General features: G+C 38.4%; 1 protein-coding gene across 1 annotated transcript; it reads left to right on the top strand.

Moving 5' to 3' along the window:
* Positions 1-6,500: 6,500 nt before the first annotated feature.
* LOC138897572 (uncharacterized) lies at positions 6,501-6,920 on the top strand. Its single transcript, XM_070183556.1, has one exon. The coding sequence runs from the start codon at positions 6,501-6,503 to the stop codon at positions 6,918-6,920; it is 420 nt and encodes a 139-aa protein (XP_070039657.1).
* Positions 6,921-18,195: the final 11,275 nt, after the last annotated feature.

Genomic DNA, 18,195 nt, shown 5'->3' with positions numbered 1-18,195 from the left:
AGTACCCTGGCACAACCGCTCGAACTCCGCATGCCAAGAATCTCGAAGGGTCTGAGGAACAAACTCTCTCAAGAAAAAATTCTGAAAACTGATCCCATGTAAGTGAAGTTGCCTCGGCTGGGGTACCCACCTCGTACGCCCGCCACCACTGATATGCCACTCCCTTCAGCTGGAACGTAGTGAAGGCAACCCCAATCGTCTCCACAATGCCCATAGTGCAAAGAATACGGTGACACTCCTCAAGAAACCCATGCGCATCCTCTGAAGCCAAACCACTGAAAGTAGGAGGGTGGTACTTTTTGAACCTTTCAAGCCTAAGTTGCTCCTCCTCAGATGTGAATGCCCTAACAACGGGCTAAACTGGAGTAACAGGTTGTACCGGTATGACCTCTGGGACCTGATCAACTTGGACCCGCTACTCTGGGATACGGGCCGCTGGAGTCTGTGCTCCTCCCCCAGCCTGAGATGTGGCTGGTGCAAGTGGGATCAACCCCGCCTGAGCTAAGGTGATGAGCATGCTCATGAACTTTGTGAGGGTCTCCTGAAGTGCTGGGGCGGTAATAGGTGCCTCGGGTGTCAGACCCCCGACTAGAGCTACTAGTGGCTCCTCTATTGTAGCTCGGGCAGGTGCTCTGGCTGCATCCCTTTCCCGTCCTCGGCCTCTGCCCCTGCCCCTGCCCCGGCCTCTCACGGCTCTAGCAGGGGGCGTGGTGTCTGATCGTCGGATCTTGCGGTGCGTGTCCTCACCATCTTTGAGAGAATAGAATGTCAAAGATTTAGTTTTCGAAATCAACCAATTCGCACGATAAGGAATCAAAGAAGTTAAGTTTTCCTAATAGTTTCGTAGCCTCTCGAAGATAAGTACAGACTTCTATGTACCGATCCACAAGACTCTACTAATCCCGCTTATGACTCGTAGCACCTATGAACCTAGTGCTCTGATACCAACTTGTCACGACCCTAAATTCCCTTCGAAGGATATCGTGATGGCACCTAGTCTCTACGACTAGGTAAGCCTACAAAGAGCAACCACTGAACAGATATATAAATACAAGATATTGAAAGCGACTAAATAATGGATAAAACAGTCTGTAAAAAGAATCTCACAATCTCACACCCCAAAATCGGTGGAACTGAGTCATAAGCTCTATAGAATCCTACTGGAGTGCTACTACATCAATGTAAAAAAAGGAAATACAACAGTAATGAAAAATAAGGGAAGGTGACTCCGAGACCTACGAACGCGAGCAGGCATACCTTGAAGTCTCTGGTAAAAGCAGCTAGAAAAACTCTCTATCTACCGGCACGAGCAGACGTACCTAGATCTGCACATTATGATGTGCAGAAACATAGTATGAGTATACCACAATAATACCCAGCAAGTATCAAGCCTAACCTCAATAGAGTAGTGACGAGGCCGTGTCAAGACACCTACTAGGATATGAAATAGATAGTAAAAAATGAAATACAGATATAAAATGGGAAGTAAGAAAGCAACTAATACGGAACAAGATGATAACATGATCTAAAATCGGGAAAATCAATGGTAGAAATAGCATGAAAGAAACAACTAAAGGACTACAATGACCGTGTACGGACAACAATTTGATATAACACTAAAGGATGAAACAACAGATATAATTCTCCACCGAAACACTTTGCAACATGAAACAACAACAAGAATCACATCGAGGTACCGCCTCGTGTATATTAAAATCAAAATCGAGAAACTGCCTCGTATATCCAAGAATAACAATCGAGGTACCGCCTCGTATGCACCTTCCTCAATTTCAATCATAATCATTCCTTATGCCTCCGCGTGAGCCTTACATTTGAAAATAGATTTTTAAAATAGTTTTCTCGAAATAGCTAAACGCACTTTAGCCAACCTTATGATGTTGTATGGCTTCACCTAGTTCCCCTACAAGCAACACGCGCATAAGTCCCACCTTATACCGTCGCATGCATATCAACCCAAGCCTTATACCGCCGCATGCGCATCAACATCATTTCACAATAACAATATCGCACCACAAGTACCCACACATCACAACTTGCCAACAACAACAAAAGCAATGTTTCCACAACTATAACCCATGGCTCCAACACAACGTATATGAGAATATCAACAACAATAATGGATGAAAAATGCTCAATAGTGTAGATATTTCAACACTAACCAATATCGCCTCAACGTATTAACAAGTTCCACAACCTCTGCATCAAATAACTCAACAATGGGAAAAATAACGTGTAACAACAATATTAGATAAGACTAACTCACAATAAAGGAAACAATCTTCAACAATGAGTATCAAATAACGAAAGTCAACAAATAAAAGGGCAACATGAACAATTAATTCAATAATAATAATTAACAATGAAGAGATAACATGTGACAATAAAGGGGCAATAGGTTCAACTAAAGCATGGGAGAAATTTAGCAAGTAAGATGTAGGACAATTACTAAACAATTCAACTAAAGCATTTAAGGATAGTCTAACACAATTAAGGATGATATAACTATGAGAATCTAGAACATAATATGGCATTTCAATTATAGTATGGAAATGGTCTAAGTAGCCTAAACCGGTCAAATACTACGTATAACCAGTGTACCCACTCGTCACCTTGCATACACGGATTTCACTTAGTACAATTAAATCAAACAATACCAATCCTAAGGGGTAGTTCTCTCACACGAAGTTAGGAAAGACACTTACCTCAAATAGGCCAATTCACAACTCGAAAATAGCTTTTTCCTTAAAGTCCGCCTCCACACGGCTCAAATCTAACCAAAATTGACTCAATAACATAAAACAATGCTAGGGAATTCAATTACAATAGACAAAGTTAAGATTTTCATACTTTTTTTCAAAAAGTCAACAAAAGTCAACCCGAAACCCGCCCGGCCGAAACATGAGTCCAATGGTAGATTCCGTCTACCCATGACTCCACGAGTTTATATATGCGATTAGTTTCAAAATCTGAGTCCAAATCGACTCTCAAAACTCAATTTCTTATTTTTCAAAAACTTGACAAAGTTTCATAAATTTCTACTTTGATTCACATGATTTTGATATTAAAATCTAAGATAAGTTGATGGAATATGATTATAAATAGATTAGGATCTCTAAACCAAGGTTTGTAGGTAAAATTCCCCTCTCTAAGTCGTCTCCTACCGAGTCTAGGGTTCAAAAATAAGAGAATGAACACAAAAATCCCGTCTCCCAACTATTTGAACAGTTGCAGATGTCGCAATTGCGACATGGGTTCGTAATTGTCAACCCTCGCAATTGCGAATAAAGCCTCGCAATTGTGGCACTGAAATCTTGAGGGCCTCTTCGCAAATGCGAAGGTTGGATTGCATTTGCGATCACTGTTGCCCTCGCAATTGCGACACGGTCATCGCAATGGCGATTCTAACCCATCCCAGAAGACTTTGCAAATGCAAAAACTGGGTTCGCAAATACAAAAATTGGGTTCGCAAATGCGAACGTAGCAGGCTTGGCCTGAATTCGCAAATGCGAACAAAAAGCTCGCAAATGCGGGATCAGAGGCCTGCAGAAAACCAGCAACTCTAACATTTTCAACAACACTCTGCTAAGCGTCCGAAACTCACTCGAGCCCTCGAGGCTCCAAATCAAATATTCACACAAGTTTAAATATATGATACAAACTCGCTCCCGCGATTAAAACACAAAAATAACATCTAAAACTACGAATTAAACTCTAAAATGTATGATTTTCAAAGAGAATTTCAAGAACTTCTAAAATTAAACTACGCATCCGATTCATGTCAATTCAACTCCGAATGACGCCAAATTTTACAGACAAGTTCTTAATGCCATAACGGACCTATTTCAAGTACCAAAATAAATTTCCAAGCTCAATAGCTAAAAGTCAACCTACGGTCAAACCTTTCAACTTAAAATTATCAAATTTCGGCAAATCAATACAAATCAACCTACGGACTTTCAAAATCAATTCCGGGCATACGCCCAAGTCCGAAATCACAATACAAAGCTATCGGAGTCGTAAAATTATAGTTCCGGGGTCGTTTTCAGAAAATTTAAAGTTTGGTCAATATTTTCAAATTAAAGCTTCTAAGTCTAGAATCAAGGGTCCAAATCAACCCGAAAGCCTCCCGGAATGAAACTAATCAACCTCGCAGATCATAAGAGCATAAATTCACATATGTGACGCAAATAAAGGGGTAATGGGGGGTAATTACATAGAACGACCGATCAGGTCATTACATTAAAAGTCATCTTTTGTTTACCATATGTTGTCTTTATTTTGTTAGTATTATGTTTATTTTGTTAGTATTATGTTGACTTCAATTATGCAGTTCTTCTATAATTTTAAATATTCAGCATGACAGTTTTCTCATTTTTTTATACTATAACACTATACAATTTAATTGTGAATAAGAGCAACAGTGACTATGGTTACAAATGCTTCACGTCGCAAAGTTGTTAAACATATGCTTTCCTTGGTAGGGCTAGTAGATTCTTGTTAATTTCATGGTGTACACCTACAAAGATTAGTATTATTAGTGATAGAGATAATAGCAACTGACATTAGAAAATTTTATTGTGTATATGTAAATCATAATAGAAGAATATAAGTTGAATTGTACGAATAAATTTGTACTTGACCAATAAAAAGAAATAAAAATAAAGAATATGTATGTGATGAGTAACACAAAAGTTCAATGAAAAATGGGAGGGATAAATTATGGATCAAACACTACAAGAAATTAGGGCATTTGCAATGACTTTTAGTGGCGACCACTTAAGGTGCTACAAAAGGTACAATTTTAGGAGCGACCAAAAAGCATCGCCACAAAAAGTAGAAGCTTTAGTGGCGACCCATATAGTCATTACAAAAAGTAAGATATTAGCGGCGGCTTTATATAGATCGCCCATAATGTATGATAAGTTTTTATTTTTCCTAGAAACAAAAGTTGGCTGAAGAGGCATTTGTAGCAACCCATCAATAGTTGCTACTAAATATCTATTGTGGCGACTTTGTCGACTAGTTCTCTTGATTAAAATTAAAAAATTAATAAATAAATATCATATTTTATTGCTTAAGAGAACCGTACGTTTCTTTATTTCTCTCATTTCCCCAAACCCATCTTTCCCATTCTCCTAAAACCCTACAGTCGTGATAGCTCCCCATTGAGAATCTCATTCTCCCAAATCATTTATCCCGTTCTCCTAAAACCCTTATTTCTAGCTTCAAGCCTTTAATCCCACTCAAACCCATGTCTCTCTGTCTATATCTCAAAATCGGGTCTGTTGAAGAAGATTTTGAGTTGAGATATGAAAGTAGAAATTGGAAGAAAACTATTTATCTTTGGAGAGGAGTAGGTATCTTCAGAGGATCAAGAAGCGGCCTCGTGCTATTTACCTCATTTCTTCGGAGATTCGTAACTTGGTGAAGGTTTTCTTTTTTACCTTGCATTTTTAGTTTCTATTTTATTTCTCATTTTTCTTTCTTTGTTATGGTTGTGTCTGTTAGAATTAGTCAGCTATATTTTACTTGTACTTGGGCTTTGACTGCTTTAGGCTTAATTATTTGTATTGGGTTGTAGCTAGGTTTGTATTATTTTATACCAGTTCTTTTCATTTGTAGTAGGTTCCGGGTCGGTTAAACATTTTGGATCTTATATAAGTAATAGAAGCTTCTAAAGGAAGCACGGCGATCATTTTTGATTAAATCAATTTTCTCTCTTTGTGTGAGACGATTCTTCTCCGATTTTTCTCGTGTGTTGAGTTTTGAATTCTTCAGATCCTAACATGGTACCAGAGCAAATGGAAATCACCTAGTTTCTGTCTGTGCGTTTGAGTTTCATGGTTATTCCTCCTCATTATGTGTTGTTTGCAGTTGGACGAAGCCCTAAGCTCGTCTTCATTCTGTTTTAGTTTCATTTTCTATCAATTTAAGATCATAATCTGGTTGTAATCGGAGAGTAGATTGAATTTCCCTTCTTAGCTTCATGTACGAGCATATCAATGACTGAATTCAGGAGTTTTTGGCATTTTCTGAAACTTTAACGAAGATATTTCATGGCAAATTCCGATCAACACCTCACTTTTTAAGGAATCTTCCTTGTGACTTGGTAATATTTTTTCAGAAATCCTTTTGGTTGAGCAGTATAGTTGTTTGATTTTTTCAATTAGTTATGTCTCATATTGTTGGTTTACAATGGGTGATGTAAGTGACCACGATGAACAGTCTAACCACAATCAATCTCTGCTATTTGAAGATGAACTTATTTTTCCCCTTCTCATCCTTTCTATTTGCATTCATTTGATAATCACGGGGTTATGTTAGTTGCTAAACAGTTTAACGGGACATGTTTTGGTGCTTGGAGGAGGAGAATTATTATCGCACTTTCTGCGAAGAAGAAAATAAGTTTTATCAATGGTAGTTATACTCGACCTCCTATTGATTCTCCACTCTTCGACCAATAGGAACAGTGTAATCATATGGTCATTAGTTGGATTCTTAATTACTTAGATCCAGACATTTCTCAAAGTGTCATATATTCCAAAACTACCAAAGGACTTTGGGATGAATTGAGCCAATGTTATGGTCAATCCAATGGTGCTCGTATATATGAAGTTCAGAAGGATCTGAGTTTAGTTTTCCAGGGTTCTTATGATGTGAGTGGGTATTTCAACAAGGTTAAGAGACTTTGGGATGAGATGGAATCTTTAAACATTGAATCTTACTGTGTTTGTGAATGCAATTATGGGGGTAAGCATAAGACGATAAACAGGGACCAGAACTTGAAGTTAATGCAATTTTTAATGGGATTAAATAAAATCTTCAATAATGCTAGAGGAAACATCTTAATGATGGAGCCACTGCCTAATGTGAGCAAATCTTATTCTTTGGTTATCTAGGATGAAAAACAAAGAGGTATTCAGAATTTGAGTATGTTTCAATCTGACTCAGCCTCTTTCTTTTTTGGAGCTAATTATAATCCTAAGCCTTCTTTCAATAATTCTAAGCCCTCTTTCACCAATTCCTCATTCAACAATTCTAACACCACTTACAATCCTCAGTCCCAAAGATATAATTTCACCGGTCAGAATCAAAATCAAAATGTGAGTTATGATGCAAAGGGGGTTCCAGATCCTAGGAAGTTATTCTTCAGGTATTGCAAAAAGAATGGATATGTGATAGAACAGTGCTACAAACTACATGGTTATCCCCAAAACTTTGAGTTTCGAAATAAAAATGTTAGAGTTGTTGCCACCATATACTTGAATAATGAGACTAAAGCTGACAATACCTCTGAGAGTTCAAGTACATCCACCACTATAACTACAGATCAGTACAAGCAGTTGATGAACATCCTTCAAAATGTGCAAGTTGTTGATGAAGTCCATAATCAGTTCCATACTGCCTCCGCAAATTTTATAGGTATACTTTCTTGTTTCTATCATATAAGTTGTGTTTCTTGTTCATGTTCTAAGTCTTATTTGGATCTTGATTCTTGGATTATAGACTCTAGATCAATAGACCATATGACCTCTGTAAAGTTGACTTACCAACTTCTATTCTTGTCACTTTGCCTAATGGATACAAAGTTAAAGTAACTTCTACTGGTACAGTTCAGATTAATTCATTTGTCTCCCTATCCAAAGTACTATACTTACCAACATTTAAGTACAATCTCATTTCTGTATGCAAACTTACTTTTGACACATCTTAGCTCTTAACTTTCTCTTCAAATGCATATTTCCTACAGGGCCCTTCTCTGAAGAAGCCATTGGGACTTGGTAAAATGGCTAGGGCTCTACTTGCTCAATTCCAACACTCTCAGTTCCACAGAATCATAGTCTGTTTGTTCTACTGTTTCCTTTCCACTCTCAGTTCATGTAAATAATGTCATTGTGAATAAGTCTCACATTTTGTGGCACAATAGACTGGGACACCTTCCTTTTTCAAAATTACAAAAAATCACTTTTATCAATGTTCCATCTTGTGATAGACAACCTTTCATTTGTGATGTATGCCCACTTACTAGACAACAAAGATCCCCTTTTTCCAAATAGTCATTCCCATGCAGTAGAGGCACCTGGACCCACCTTCTAAACAATAAAGGAAATGCACTTTCTATTTTAAAATCATTCTTTTCAATGGTTGAGACTCAATTCAACCTTAAAATTAAACCCATTAGAACAGATAATGCCCTAGAACTTGGTACTAGCCTTGAAGCCACCCAATCTTTTCAATCCAAAGGAGTTTTACACCACACCTCTTGTCCATATACACCTCAATAAAATGGTGTAATCGAGAGAAAACACAAACACCTCCTAGAGACTGCTAGGGCACTCTTATACCAGTCCAAACTACCACTTTATTTTTGTGGGGATTGCATACTCACAGCTACCTACTTAATAAACAGATTTCTTAGTTCTATATTATCTGGGAAAACTCCATTTGAAGTTTTATATGGAGTCCAACCTTCATATAGTCATTTGAGGAGTTTTAGTTGCTTATGTTATGCCGTGGTGCCCAAGCCTCTAAGAGACAAACTTTCTTCCAGATCTACACCTTATATTTTTCTTGGTTATCCTCCTGGCAAAAAGGCATACAAGCTGATGCAACTTTCTGACAAGAAGATCTTTACTTCTAGAGATGTTATTTTCCATGAAAATATCTTTCCTTATTCTAAGTCCTCTTCCCCTAAGACCTTGTTCCCCAATATTCCTAATTCTTCTGTCTTTGGCCCTCCTGTTTCTACTAATCTCACCCCTAATACTCTTTTCCACTAAAACACTTCTTCCCCATACCAGACTATTTTTGCACCATCTTCTTCTTCATAGTCCTCATCTTCCTCTACACCTGATCTCGCCCCTATACTTCCTTCTTCTCCAAGTCCTGCAGCTGACTTTCCTACTTCTCCTTCAATTCATGCCCCTGCCATTCCTCCCAAATATCCTTTTAGGAAGAATCACCAACTCTCTTACTTAAAGTATTATGTATGTAGTGCTGCTTTTTCTTCTTTACCTATCACTTTGACTTCTATTCTTATTTTTCCAAAGTCTGTTTACTTCAGTAGTCTAAGTTTATCTAATCGGGGTCTCCTAAAGGCTTTAGATAATGTTCATGAACCAATAATTTATCAGCAGGCATCAATGCACCCTACTTGGCAGGAAGCAATGTTAAAAGAATTTAAGGCCATTGAGGCTAATGCAACTTAGGACATTGCACCCCTTCCCCGTGGTGAGAAGACAATTAGAAATAAATAAGTTTACAAAATTAAACATAAGGCGGATGGAAGTATAGAAAGGTTTAAGGCAAGGTTAGTTGTGTGTGGGGATACTCAACAAGAAGGGGTTGATTACACAGAAACTTTTTCCCCGGTTGTTAAGATGACTACCATTAGATCACTCATAGATGTTGTTGTTAAGAAGGGTTGGGACATGTTTCAGTTAGATGTAAATAATGCTTTATTGTGTGGGGACTTATATGAAGAGTTATACATGAGAATTCCTCAAGGTTTGGTGGTTTCTGGGGATAATATGGTATGCAAATTAAAGAAGTCTTTGTATGGTTTGAAACAAGCCTCCAGGCAATGGTATTCCAAGTTAAGTGATTTTCTTATGTCCATGGGCTATTCGGTTTCTAAAAATGATTATTCACTTTTCATTAAGTCTGTTAATGGCCTTATTACCATTATAGTTGTTTACGTTGATGACATTCTGTTGAGTGGCAATGATGCACAGGAAATGTTTTCTCTTAAACTCCTTCTGGACAAACAGTTCAAAATTAAAGATTTGGGCCATCTTCATTATTTTCTTGGTTTGGAGGTGTTGTCTGAACCTGGAGGAGTCATTGTTTATCAAAGGAAATTTGCTCTTGACCTTTTATCTTATTTTAACTGCCTGGACTGTCCTCCAGTAGCTAGTCCAATGGATGTTACTGTAAAGTTCAAAGACAATCCTAGCGAGCCCTTATCTGATCCTACACTTTACAGAAAATTAGTTGACAAATTGAATTTTCTCACTAATACTAGACTTGATCTTGCTTTCTCTGTTCAGTTTCTCAGCCAATTCATACACGCTCCTTCTACTGTTCATCTTAATGTTGTTTATCATGTGCTTCGATATGTCAAAGGGACTTTGGGTCAAGGATTACTTATGTTTAATGATCCTGATTTTTCCCTTCAAGCTTATTGTGATTTAGATTGGGCCACATGTCCCTTTTTCCAGCGGTCCGTTAGTGGTTTTTTAGTCTTACTTGGGGGTTTCCTTCTGTAACGACCCGACCGGTTGTTTTGAGTATTACAACCATGTTTCCCTATTTACTGCTCAAATTATACTTTACAGTTGTTATGTAACTTATCGGGACAATTGGTTCGGGTCCGGTGAGGCTTTGGAATGAATTGGAACACTTAGTTCCAAGGTTTAAAGCTAAAGTTAAAATAGTGACCGGATATCGATTTATGTGTAAACGACCTCGGAATTTAATTCTGATGATTCCAATAGTTCCGTATGGTGATTTTGGACCTACGAGCGTGTCCGAAAAATTATTTGGAGGTCCGTAGTGGAATTAGGCTTAAAATGCCGAAAGTTAAATTTTTAGGAAGTTTGACCGGGGGTTTGACATTTTGATATCGAGGTCGGAATCTGATTCTGGAAATTGGAACAGCTTCGTTATGTCATTTATGACTTGTGTGCAAAATTTAAAGTCATTCCGGATTGATTTGATGTATTTCGGAACAAGATATAGAATTTAAAAGTTCAAAGTTCATTAGGCTTGAATTGAGGTGTGATTCATAGTTTTAGCGTTATTTGATGTGATTCGAGGCTTCGACTAAGTTCGTATGATGTTTTAGGACTTGTTGGTATATTTGGTTGAGGTCCCGAGGGGCTCGGGAGAGTTTCAGGGTGGTTTCGGACCATTTCTAGGCCATTCTTAGCTGTTGGTTTTTGGCCACAGAGGTATGCATCGTGATCGCGGACAAATGGTCGCGATCGCGAAGAGCAATTTTGCTATTTGGGTACTGTAAATCGCGATCGCGGAAGCCTTTTCGCGATGGATTAGAGGAAAATCCTGCTACACTAGCCCGAATTTGGAAGCTTATATCTCGCAATCTATAAGGAATTTATACATGATCAAAAATTGAACGTTGTAGCACTTGATGTCTAGTTTTCATAAATGTAAACCATTTGTCATTTGGAGTTGTGTACAAAAGGTTATGGTGGATACACTATAGGCTGTCTGGAAAGAGTTTGGAAATATCTGTTCTATAAGGCTGATTTTGGAAGTTTATATCTAGCAATCTATAAGGAATTGGGAGATGAGTAACAAAGGAAAGTTATAGCCCTTGGTGTCTAGTATTCAGAAAGTTAAACAAATTGCAATTTGGAATTTTGTACAAACAGTTATGACCATTATACTAGAGGCTCTCTGGAAGAGTTGGGGAGTTTGTTCTTTGCGATCGCGAAGCATTTTCCGCGATCGCGAAGAGCAATTTTGGGGCTGAAAATTTTGTGCTTCGCGATAGCGAAGAGTAAATGCCTGGACAGAAAATATATTTTGAGGTTTCGGCTATTTTAACACGTTTGGAGCTATGGAGCTTGGAACGAAGTGATTTTTGAAGCGATTTTCACCATATGGATTGGGGTAAGTAATTCTAACTCGGTTTTGGTTAAATTACACGAATCTATTATTGTTTTTATCAACAAATTAGTGTTTTGGGTTGAAAATAGAAGAAAATTTCATAGAGTTTAATTGAGGATTTGAAGGCCGAGTTGTGGTCGGATTTGAGTAATTTTGGTATGGTTGGACTCGTGGTTGAATGGGAGTTCGGATTTGGTGAGTTTTATCAGATTCCGAGACGTGAGCCCCACAGATGATTTTTTGGGCGTAATTTCGGATTTTTGGAAAATATTAGTATTTTGATATGGAATTAATTTCTATAATTTTTGTAAGCTGAATCAAATTAATTGTGACTAGATTCGAGCCATTCGGGAGTTATTATGCACAGAATGGAATTTCTGGAGCATTGTTTAGCTTGCTCGACATTGGATTCGGCTTGTTCGAGATAAGTAACTCTTCTAATCTTAGAGTTGAGGGTATGAACCCTGAATATATGTATTTCATAAATTGTTGGGAGGTGACGCACATGCTAGGTGACGGGCGTGTGGGCGTACACTATAAAAATTATGACATAATTGTTTCTGTGGAATTTTGTTGTTAAATGATATTGGCATTTTCCATGCGATTTTATGAGTTAAAGAAATTGAGCTAAAAAGCATATTGAAAATCATGTTGAGGCTATGTACCAGTATTATTGGGACCCACAGAGGTCATATTGTTATGAAATATTTATTTTAAAAAATGAAAATTCATACTCAGTCATATTCATTTCATTGCATATCATATCTCAGTCTCTGTTGTTATTTATTGATACATCATATCATCATTTTGATTGGAGAGATTGATGACTGAGGGAGGCCGAGGGTCGGATTGTGAGGATATTCTTGGGATCGGGCTGCACGCCGCAGCAGGCCACATTGGCTTTATATATATTATTACTATTATATGGATCGGGGCTGCCTGCCTGTAGCAAACCTTATTGGCTTCTAATTGTACGTGAGTTGGCCGTGCAGCACATGAGTTGGTCATGTGAATCCTTATATTATTATTGCACGTGATTTGGCCGTGCAGCACGTGAGTTGGCCGTGCGGATCCTTATATTATTATTGCACGTGAGTTGGCCGTGCAGTACGCGAGTTGGCCGTGCGGATCCTTATATTATTATTTCACATGAGTTGGCCGTGCAGCACGTGAGTTGGCCGTGCGGATCCAGATCTTTATATTATGGCATGTGAGTTGTCCGAGAAGCACGTGAGTTGTCCGTGATTATAGCGCTTCGGCTGTAGGAGCCCCTCATGAGTCTGTACACCCCCAGTGAGCGCATTCGACTATAAACAGGGATTGGGCTGCACGCCGCAGCAGGTATTGTATAGCGCTGAGTGATTGAGTGTGCTGAGCACAGTGAGAGAGAATGCGAGACAATGAGATTGAGTACTCTGAGAGAGTATGAGTACATGAGTGCAATCTCTGAGATACATTGCATTGACATGCACACATGACATATATGCATAGAGATGTGTTTCCTCATGCTGTACGGTATCACATTATTCATGATTTCTCACACATGCTGACAGATAGGCATAGCGATGCATTTGTTTTACACTGGTTATCTGGGAAAGAAAATGAGATATTTTATTTATTATTGAAAGAACTTTGGAAAAATTAATTGCTTTCAAACTTATTCATATTTTTGGCAATTTCGGCAATCAATTTGGGTTTTCACTGATGTATTTGAAAGAAAGAACTATTATTTTTGAAATCATGATTTGGCTAAGCATTTTATCTCTGTGTTTCTTCTGGTATTATTTGTTTTATGTTGTTATGGACCGTTGTGGACTAGTGGTTTTGGACCCCGACCTTGGTAGAACCTCGTCAATACTTTCAATCTACGGCTAGGTTTATTACTTACTCAGTACATGGGGTCGGTTGTACTGATACTACACTTCTGCACATTGCGTGCAGATGTTGGCTGTTTTGTTACTGTGATCAATGGTTGCGGGATCTGAAGATGTACCTGTGTTCCTGTTGTAGCTGCCTCTTGTTCAGGGTAGCCTTAGATTTATAAAAGCTATGTTTATGTATTATTCAAACAGACTATATATTAATTTCATTTCCGCTTTGTATACTCTATTCCGCTTTATATACTCTATTCTTAGAAGCTCATGATTTGTCCTACTAGTTCTTAGGGATTGTGTAAGATTAAGACCTTTATTTACTTAAATTGCTTTAATAATTATTATTGGATGGGATAGTTGGTAATTGGCTTACCTAACAGGTTGGGTTAGGTGCCATCACAACTAGTTGGATTTTGGGTCGTGACAAGGTGGTATCAGAGCCCTGGGTTCATAGGTTCTACAAGTCATGATCAAGTGTCTAGTAGAGTCTTGCGGATCGATATAATGGCATCCATACTTATCTTCGAGAGGCTACAGGGCATTTAGGATATATACTTCCCATCTTTCTTTCCTTATCGTGCGGGATTGATTCAGCTTGGGACATAACTCTTTGAATTCCTTCCATGTATTCGTATGCGCACATGAGCGTTCGGTATCAGCTATGCATCGCCGGCTTGTGATTCTATGAACGAGGTTCGAGGTGAGTATTCTATGTTTTGGTGATGGGCCAGTCTGGAGGACTTGAGGCCATGGTTAGACCGGAGTTTAAGCTCGGTAGCTTCAGTTATAACTTGTACATTTTGACTTATATGTCCAGTAATGTTCTTACAGTGGAATTTGTGGCTCGATGAGCAGTGGAATGTCCTTGTGATGAGTACGATATAACTGCGGGATGTGTTAAGACAATTTGAATGTGACGAGAAGCGTTTCTGTGAAATGTAAAGGAAAGGCCATTGGGTGCTTGATTTTCGTTTTGATGTGACGTACAGTCTCGAATGTGAATGTTTTGAAAGATCTTTCACGTGTTTAAATTATGGGACAAATTGAACTCTTAGGTCTGGTTAACGAGTTGGACTCAGAAAAATTTAGTGATTGCGTAAAAATTGTGGCTGCGAGAAGATATAACAAGATGCCAATTTGAGGCTAGGGAGGTGGGTTATCTCCTGGAGAGTAATCTACGTAGGTATGTTACTTGTAATATGAGTGGAGGGTTTCTTTTCTGCCAGTGGGGCGTATGTGTGGAGATTTGAATTCGAATTTGGCTGAGAAAGTCGACCTGAGTATCAAGAGAATGATTGCGATCTTAGTGGATGATTTGGGTTATTTTTATGGTTGGCATTGCATGAGCTTGAGAAAAATTTTGTGGCACTGACTACGGTATTATGACAGTAATAGGGTATGGGTATTGTGAATTATGGAGTGTTTTAATCTATGGCTTTGATCCAAGTGGGGGAGCCTGCTATAGACAAATCAATTCATGGGTATGTGTCAAATTTTGTTTGGGCCTAAAGTATACTTGGGAATTAGTGATGACTTGCAGAGGTGGAGTTCGAAAATGACTCGAATAAGGAAAATTCCTGGTTACGGATTATGTTGCACGGATGAGTATATGAAAAAAAAATCGTGGGATGAGTGAGTTGTTATTGGTGAATGATGTAGTGCGCACGGAGTATGAATTTGGTATGTGGTGTTAAAGTAGAGTTACTTCTTTGAGAGTTGTTGTGCTAATGGGGCACGTGTCTTTTGGCCCATTTGGGCGATATAATGTGGATTTGAACAAAGGGGGTAATTCTCGAGAAAGTTCTAATGGATTCGAGATTTATATATAACAATTGAGAATTTTTGGCGGATTTATTTGCGGCTAAAATCTGAGGTTTAAGGTGGATGGTGTCGATACTTGTGGCATTGTTGTATATCATTATGGATTTTATATTTTGGTATCAGGAAGGTGAATGAAACGGCCTTAGACTCAAATAAGGTATTCTCAGAATGGGTATTTCGGTTGTGGTATTTATATGGGTAATTATGATGTGGTGAGACTATACAGATATTTTGGTGGTAATATTCTTGGGTTTGTGACCTACGTGGTTTGGTCGAGTTATAGGAATTTAGTTTTAATAGCTTGGTTATGTGCAGATGGATTTTAAAGTGTTCTTGATGGTTTCTTCCATGGTTTGAACCGGATATTTTCTACTGGTGTAAGAAACATGTTATGTATTATGATTTCCTCTTGGAAGGAAGCAAGATAAAGGTTTCTAACTAACCGGATATGTAATTTGCTGGTGACCAGAGTTGATAATGAGATTCTTGTGCTTTTCACATGATGGCAAGATAGATGTTATGTGTTGTGCGAAAGTTAGATTTACATGTACAAGGTGGCAGTTTAGTCTTGAAGGAAGGTAACGAAGTTTGGGTAGAATGTTCATGAATTCTTAGACAACATGGGCGGTTCCAAATGACTAGATGAATATGATTACTACTTGGTGTATGAGAAGGGTGCGTATTTCAGAAGGCGCATTATATTTTGACTTACGGATGTTTAATTAGTATTGCGGTACTCACATGGTTGATAGACTGCTGATATTCAAATTTTGTCAAGTGGTACGGAAGAACTTTCAAAGTATTTCTCGTGGGATGATTGTGTATGAGAGAGGTGTTACGCATTCGGGCGGTGGAGATAGAATCAAATATGGTAATTCGCGTGTTCAATGGATTTGGAGATTGGGAGTTCCCAGGAGCAGATTGTTCATGGTTGTGGACTGTGAAGTTGTGGCCGGAGCTAGCCAGATGATAATATGTGTTATGATTCAATCATTATGGATTTTCAGAGGAATTTTTATCTATTTGTGGGTAACCCGAGTTGATTTGGGGGTCCATAGGTAGGCCCGATTAAGATGTGTATTCTACACCGAGCCAAAATAGTTGGCTCCATACTGCTATTATTGAGGGATGTGTCATTCGGTTGATGTTGAACTTATTCGTGTTCTCAAATGATCTGTGAGTTACTCATTTATGCTACGAGGAGTTGTGATTCATTGGTTATGTGCACAGATGGTGCGGTTCTATTTGAGCTTTATAGCAGAATTTGAGTGTGATGAGTATTTGGGTATTGCATGATCGATAGCGTAATGGTTATGTTCTTTCAGGTTTTGTGTGGCATTTTTTTTATCATTTGCCTCTTTGTGGTTACTGATTTTGAACGGGGTGGCTCGAGGTACATATTATGGACCAGCGTTTGGATGCGGTCACGCTTTGCAGCGGAGTTATGTTAAGGTATGAACCTTGTGTTAGAATCGGGTGATGGTTCTACAGTGTATGATGAATTTTCAGCGTTTCGTTGTGGCGGTACTTGTTAATCTGGCGGGGCAGTTCTTTCATTTGAGTCATTTTCCATGACTGGGTATATTTGAATTGCTGCGTATTAGTGCACGGATGGCACGGGATGTGGCTCTGAGTTATATTAGTGCGACATATCTATGGAACAGTTGTGTTTAGTAATATAAGGTCATTGGACCTAGAATGGGTAGTATCAGGTTTGATTTCGGTATATTCGGGAGTATAATATTGAGAGTCGGCTCAAAAAGTGATTATGGTTCTGGTTGGGGCGAGTGAGCTTCGTGACTTGTTGATCTGGTAAGTGGTCATGAAATTTCGCATGTTTCTTTTATTATCTACAGTGTACGAAGGTTTTGGGATGAGGTTTGGTTCGATAGGGGTTTAATACTAGTATTTGGTTAGTTTTGGAGTAGTCACTGTGGTCAGGAATGGTGTTGTGAGCATGCGAGTTGTGTAATATGTTAGGTGATTATGTCCGTTGTTATGGTTATGGTTATGGCTTGATACAGCTTGTTCAAACTCATACAGGGTGTAAATGTAAGATTGGTGTCTTGAAAGAAATTCTAAAGGTTGGAAATTAAATTCCAAGGTTTATGGGCTAAAGTTAAATCAATGATTTCAGTTGTATTATGTTGTCAAGCTCATATGGAATACGGTGACGTGGGTTCAACCTCGGGTACGTGTTTGGTAAGATGGAACAGTGATTTGATGGCTTGGAAACAACTCTTGGCACGTTCGAGGACGAACATATGTTTAAGTGGGGGAGAATGTAACGACCCGACCGGTCGTTTTGACTATTACAACCTTGTTTCCCTATTTACTACTTAAATTTTACTTTACAGTTGTTGTGGGCCTATTCGGGGCAATTGGTTCGGGTCCGGTGAGGTTTTGAAATGAATTGGAACACTTAGTTCTAAGGTTTAAAGCTTAAGTTAAAATAGTGACCGGATATCGACTTATGTGTAAATGACCTCGAAATTTAATTCTGATGATTCCAATAGCTCCGCATGGTAATTTTGGACTTACGAGTGTGTCCGAAAAATTATTTGGAGGTCCGTAGTGGAATTAGGCTTGAAATGCCGAAAGTTAAATTTTTGAAAAGTTTGACCGGAGGTTGACTTTTTGATATCGAGGTCGGAATTGGAACAGCTTTGTTATGTTATTTATGACTTGTGTGCAAAATTTGAAGTCATTCCAGATTGATTTGATGTACTTCGGCACAAGATATAGAATTTGAAAGTTCAAAATTCATTAGGCTTGAATTGAGGTGCGATTCATAGTTTTAGCATTGTTTAATGTGATTCGAGGCTTCGACTAAGTTCGTATGATA

The sequence above is a fragment of the Nicotiana tomentosiformis genome, chromosome 8 (assembly GCF_000390325.3).
Source record: "Nicotiana tomentosiformis chromosome 8, ASM39032v3, whole genome shotgun sequence".
Lineage (NCBI taxonomy): Eukaryota > Viridiplantae > Streptophyta > Magnoliopsida > Solanales > Solanaceae > Nicotiana > Nicotiana tomentosiformis.
Note: the sequence above shows the minus strand (reverse complement) of the source record. Positions and strands in the feature narration are given on the sequence as shown.

Coding starts and splice junctions, on each gene's coding strand:
- LOC138897572 (XM_070183556.1), top strand. CDS start 6,501: ATGGTCATTAGTTGGATTCTTAATTACTTAGATCCAGACATTTCTCAA.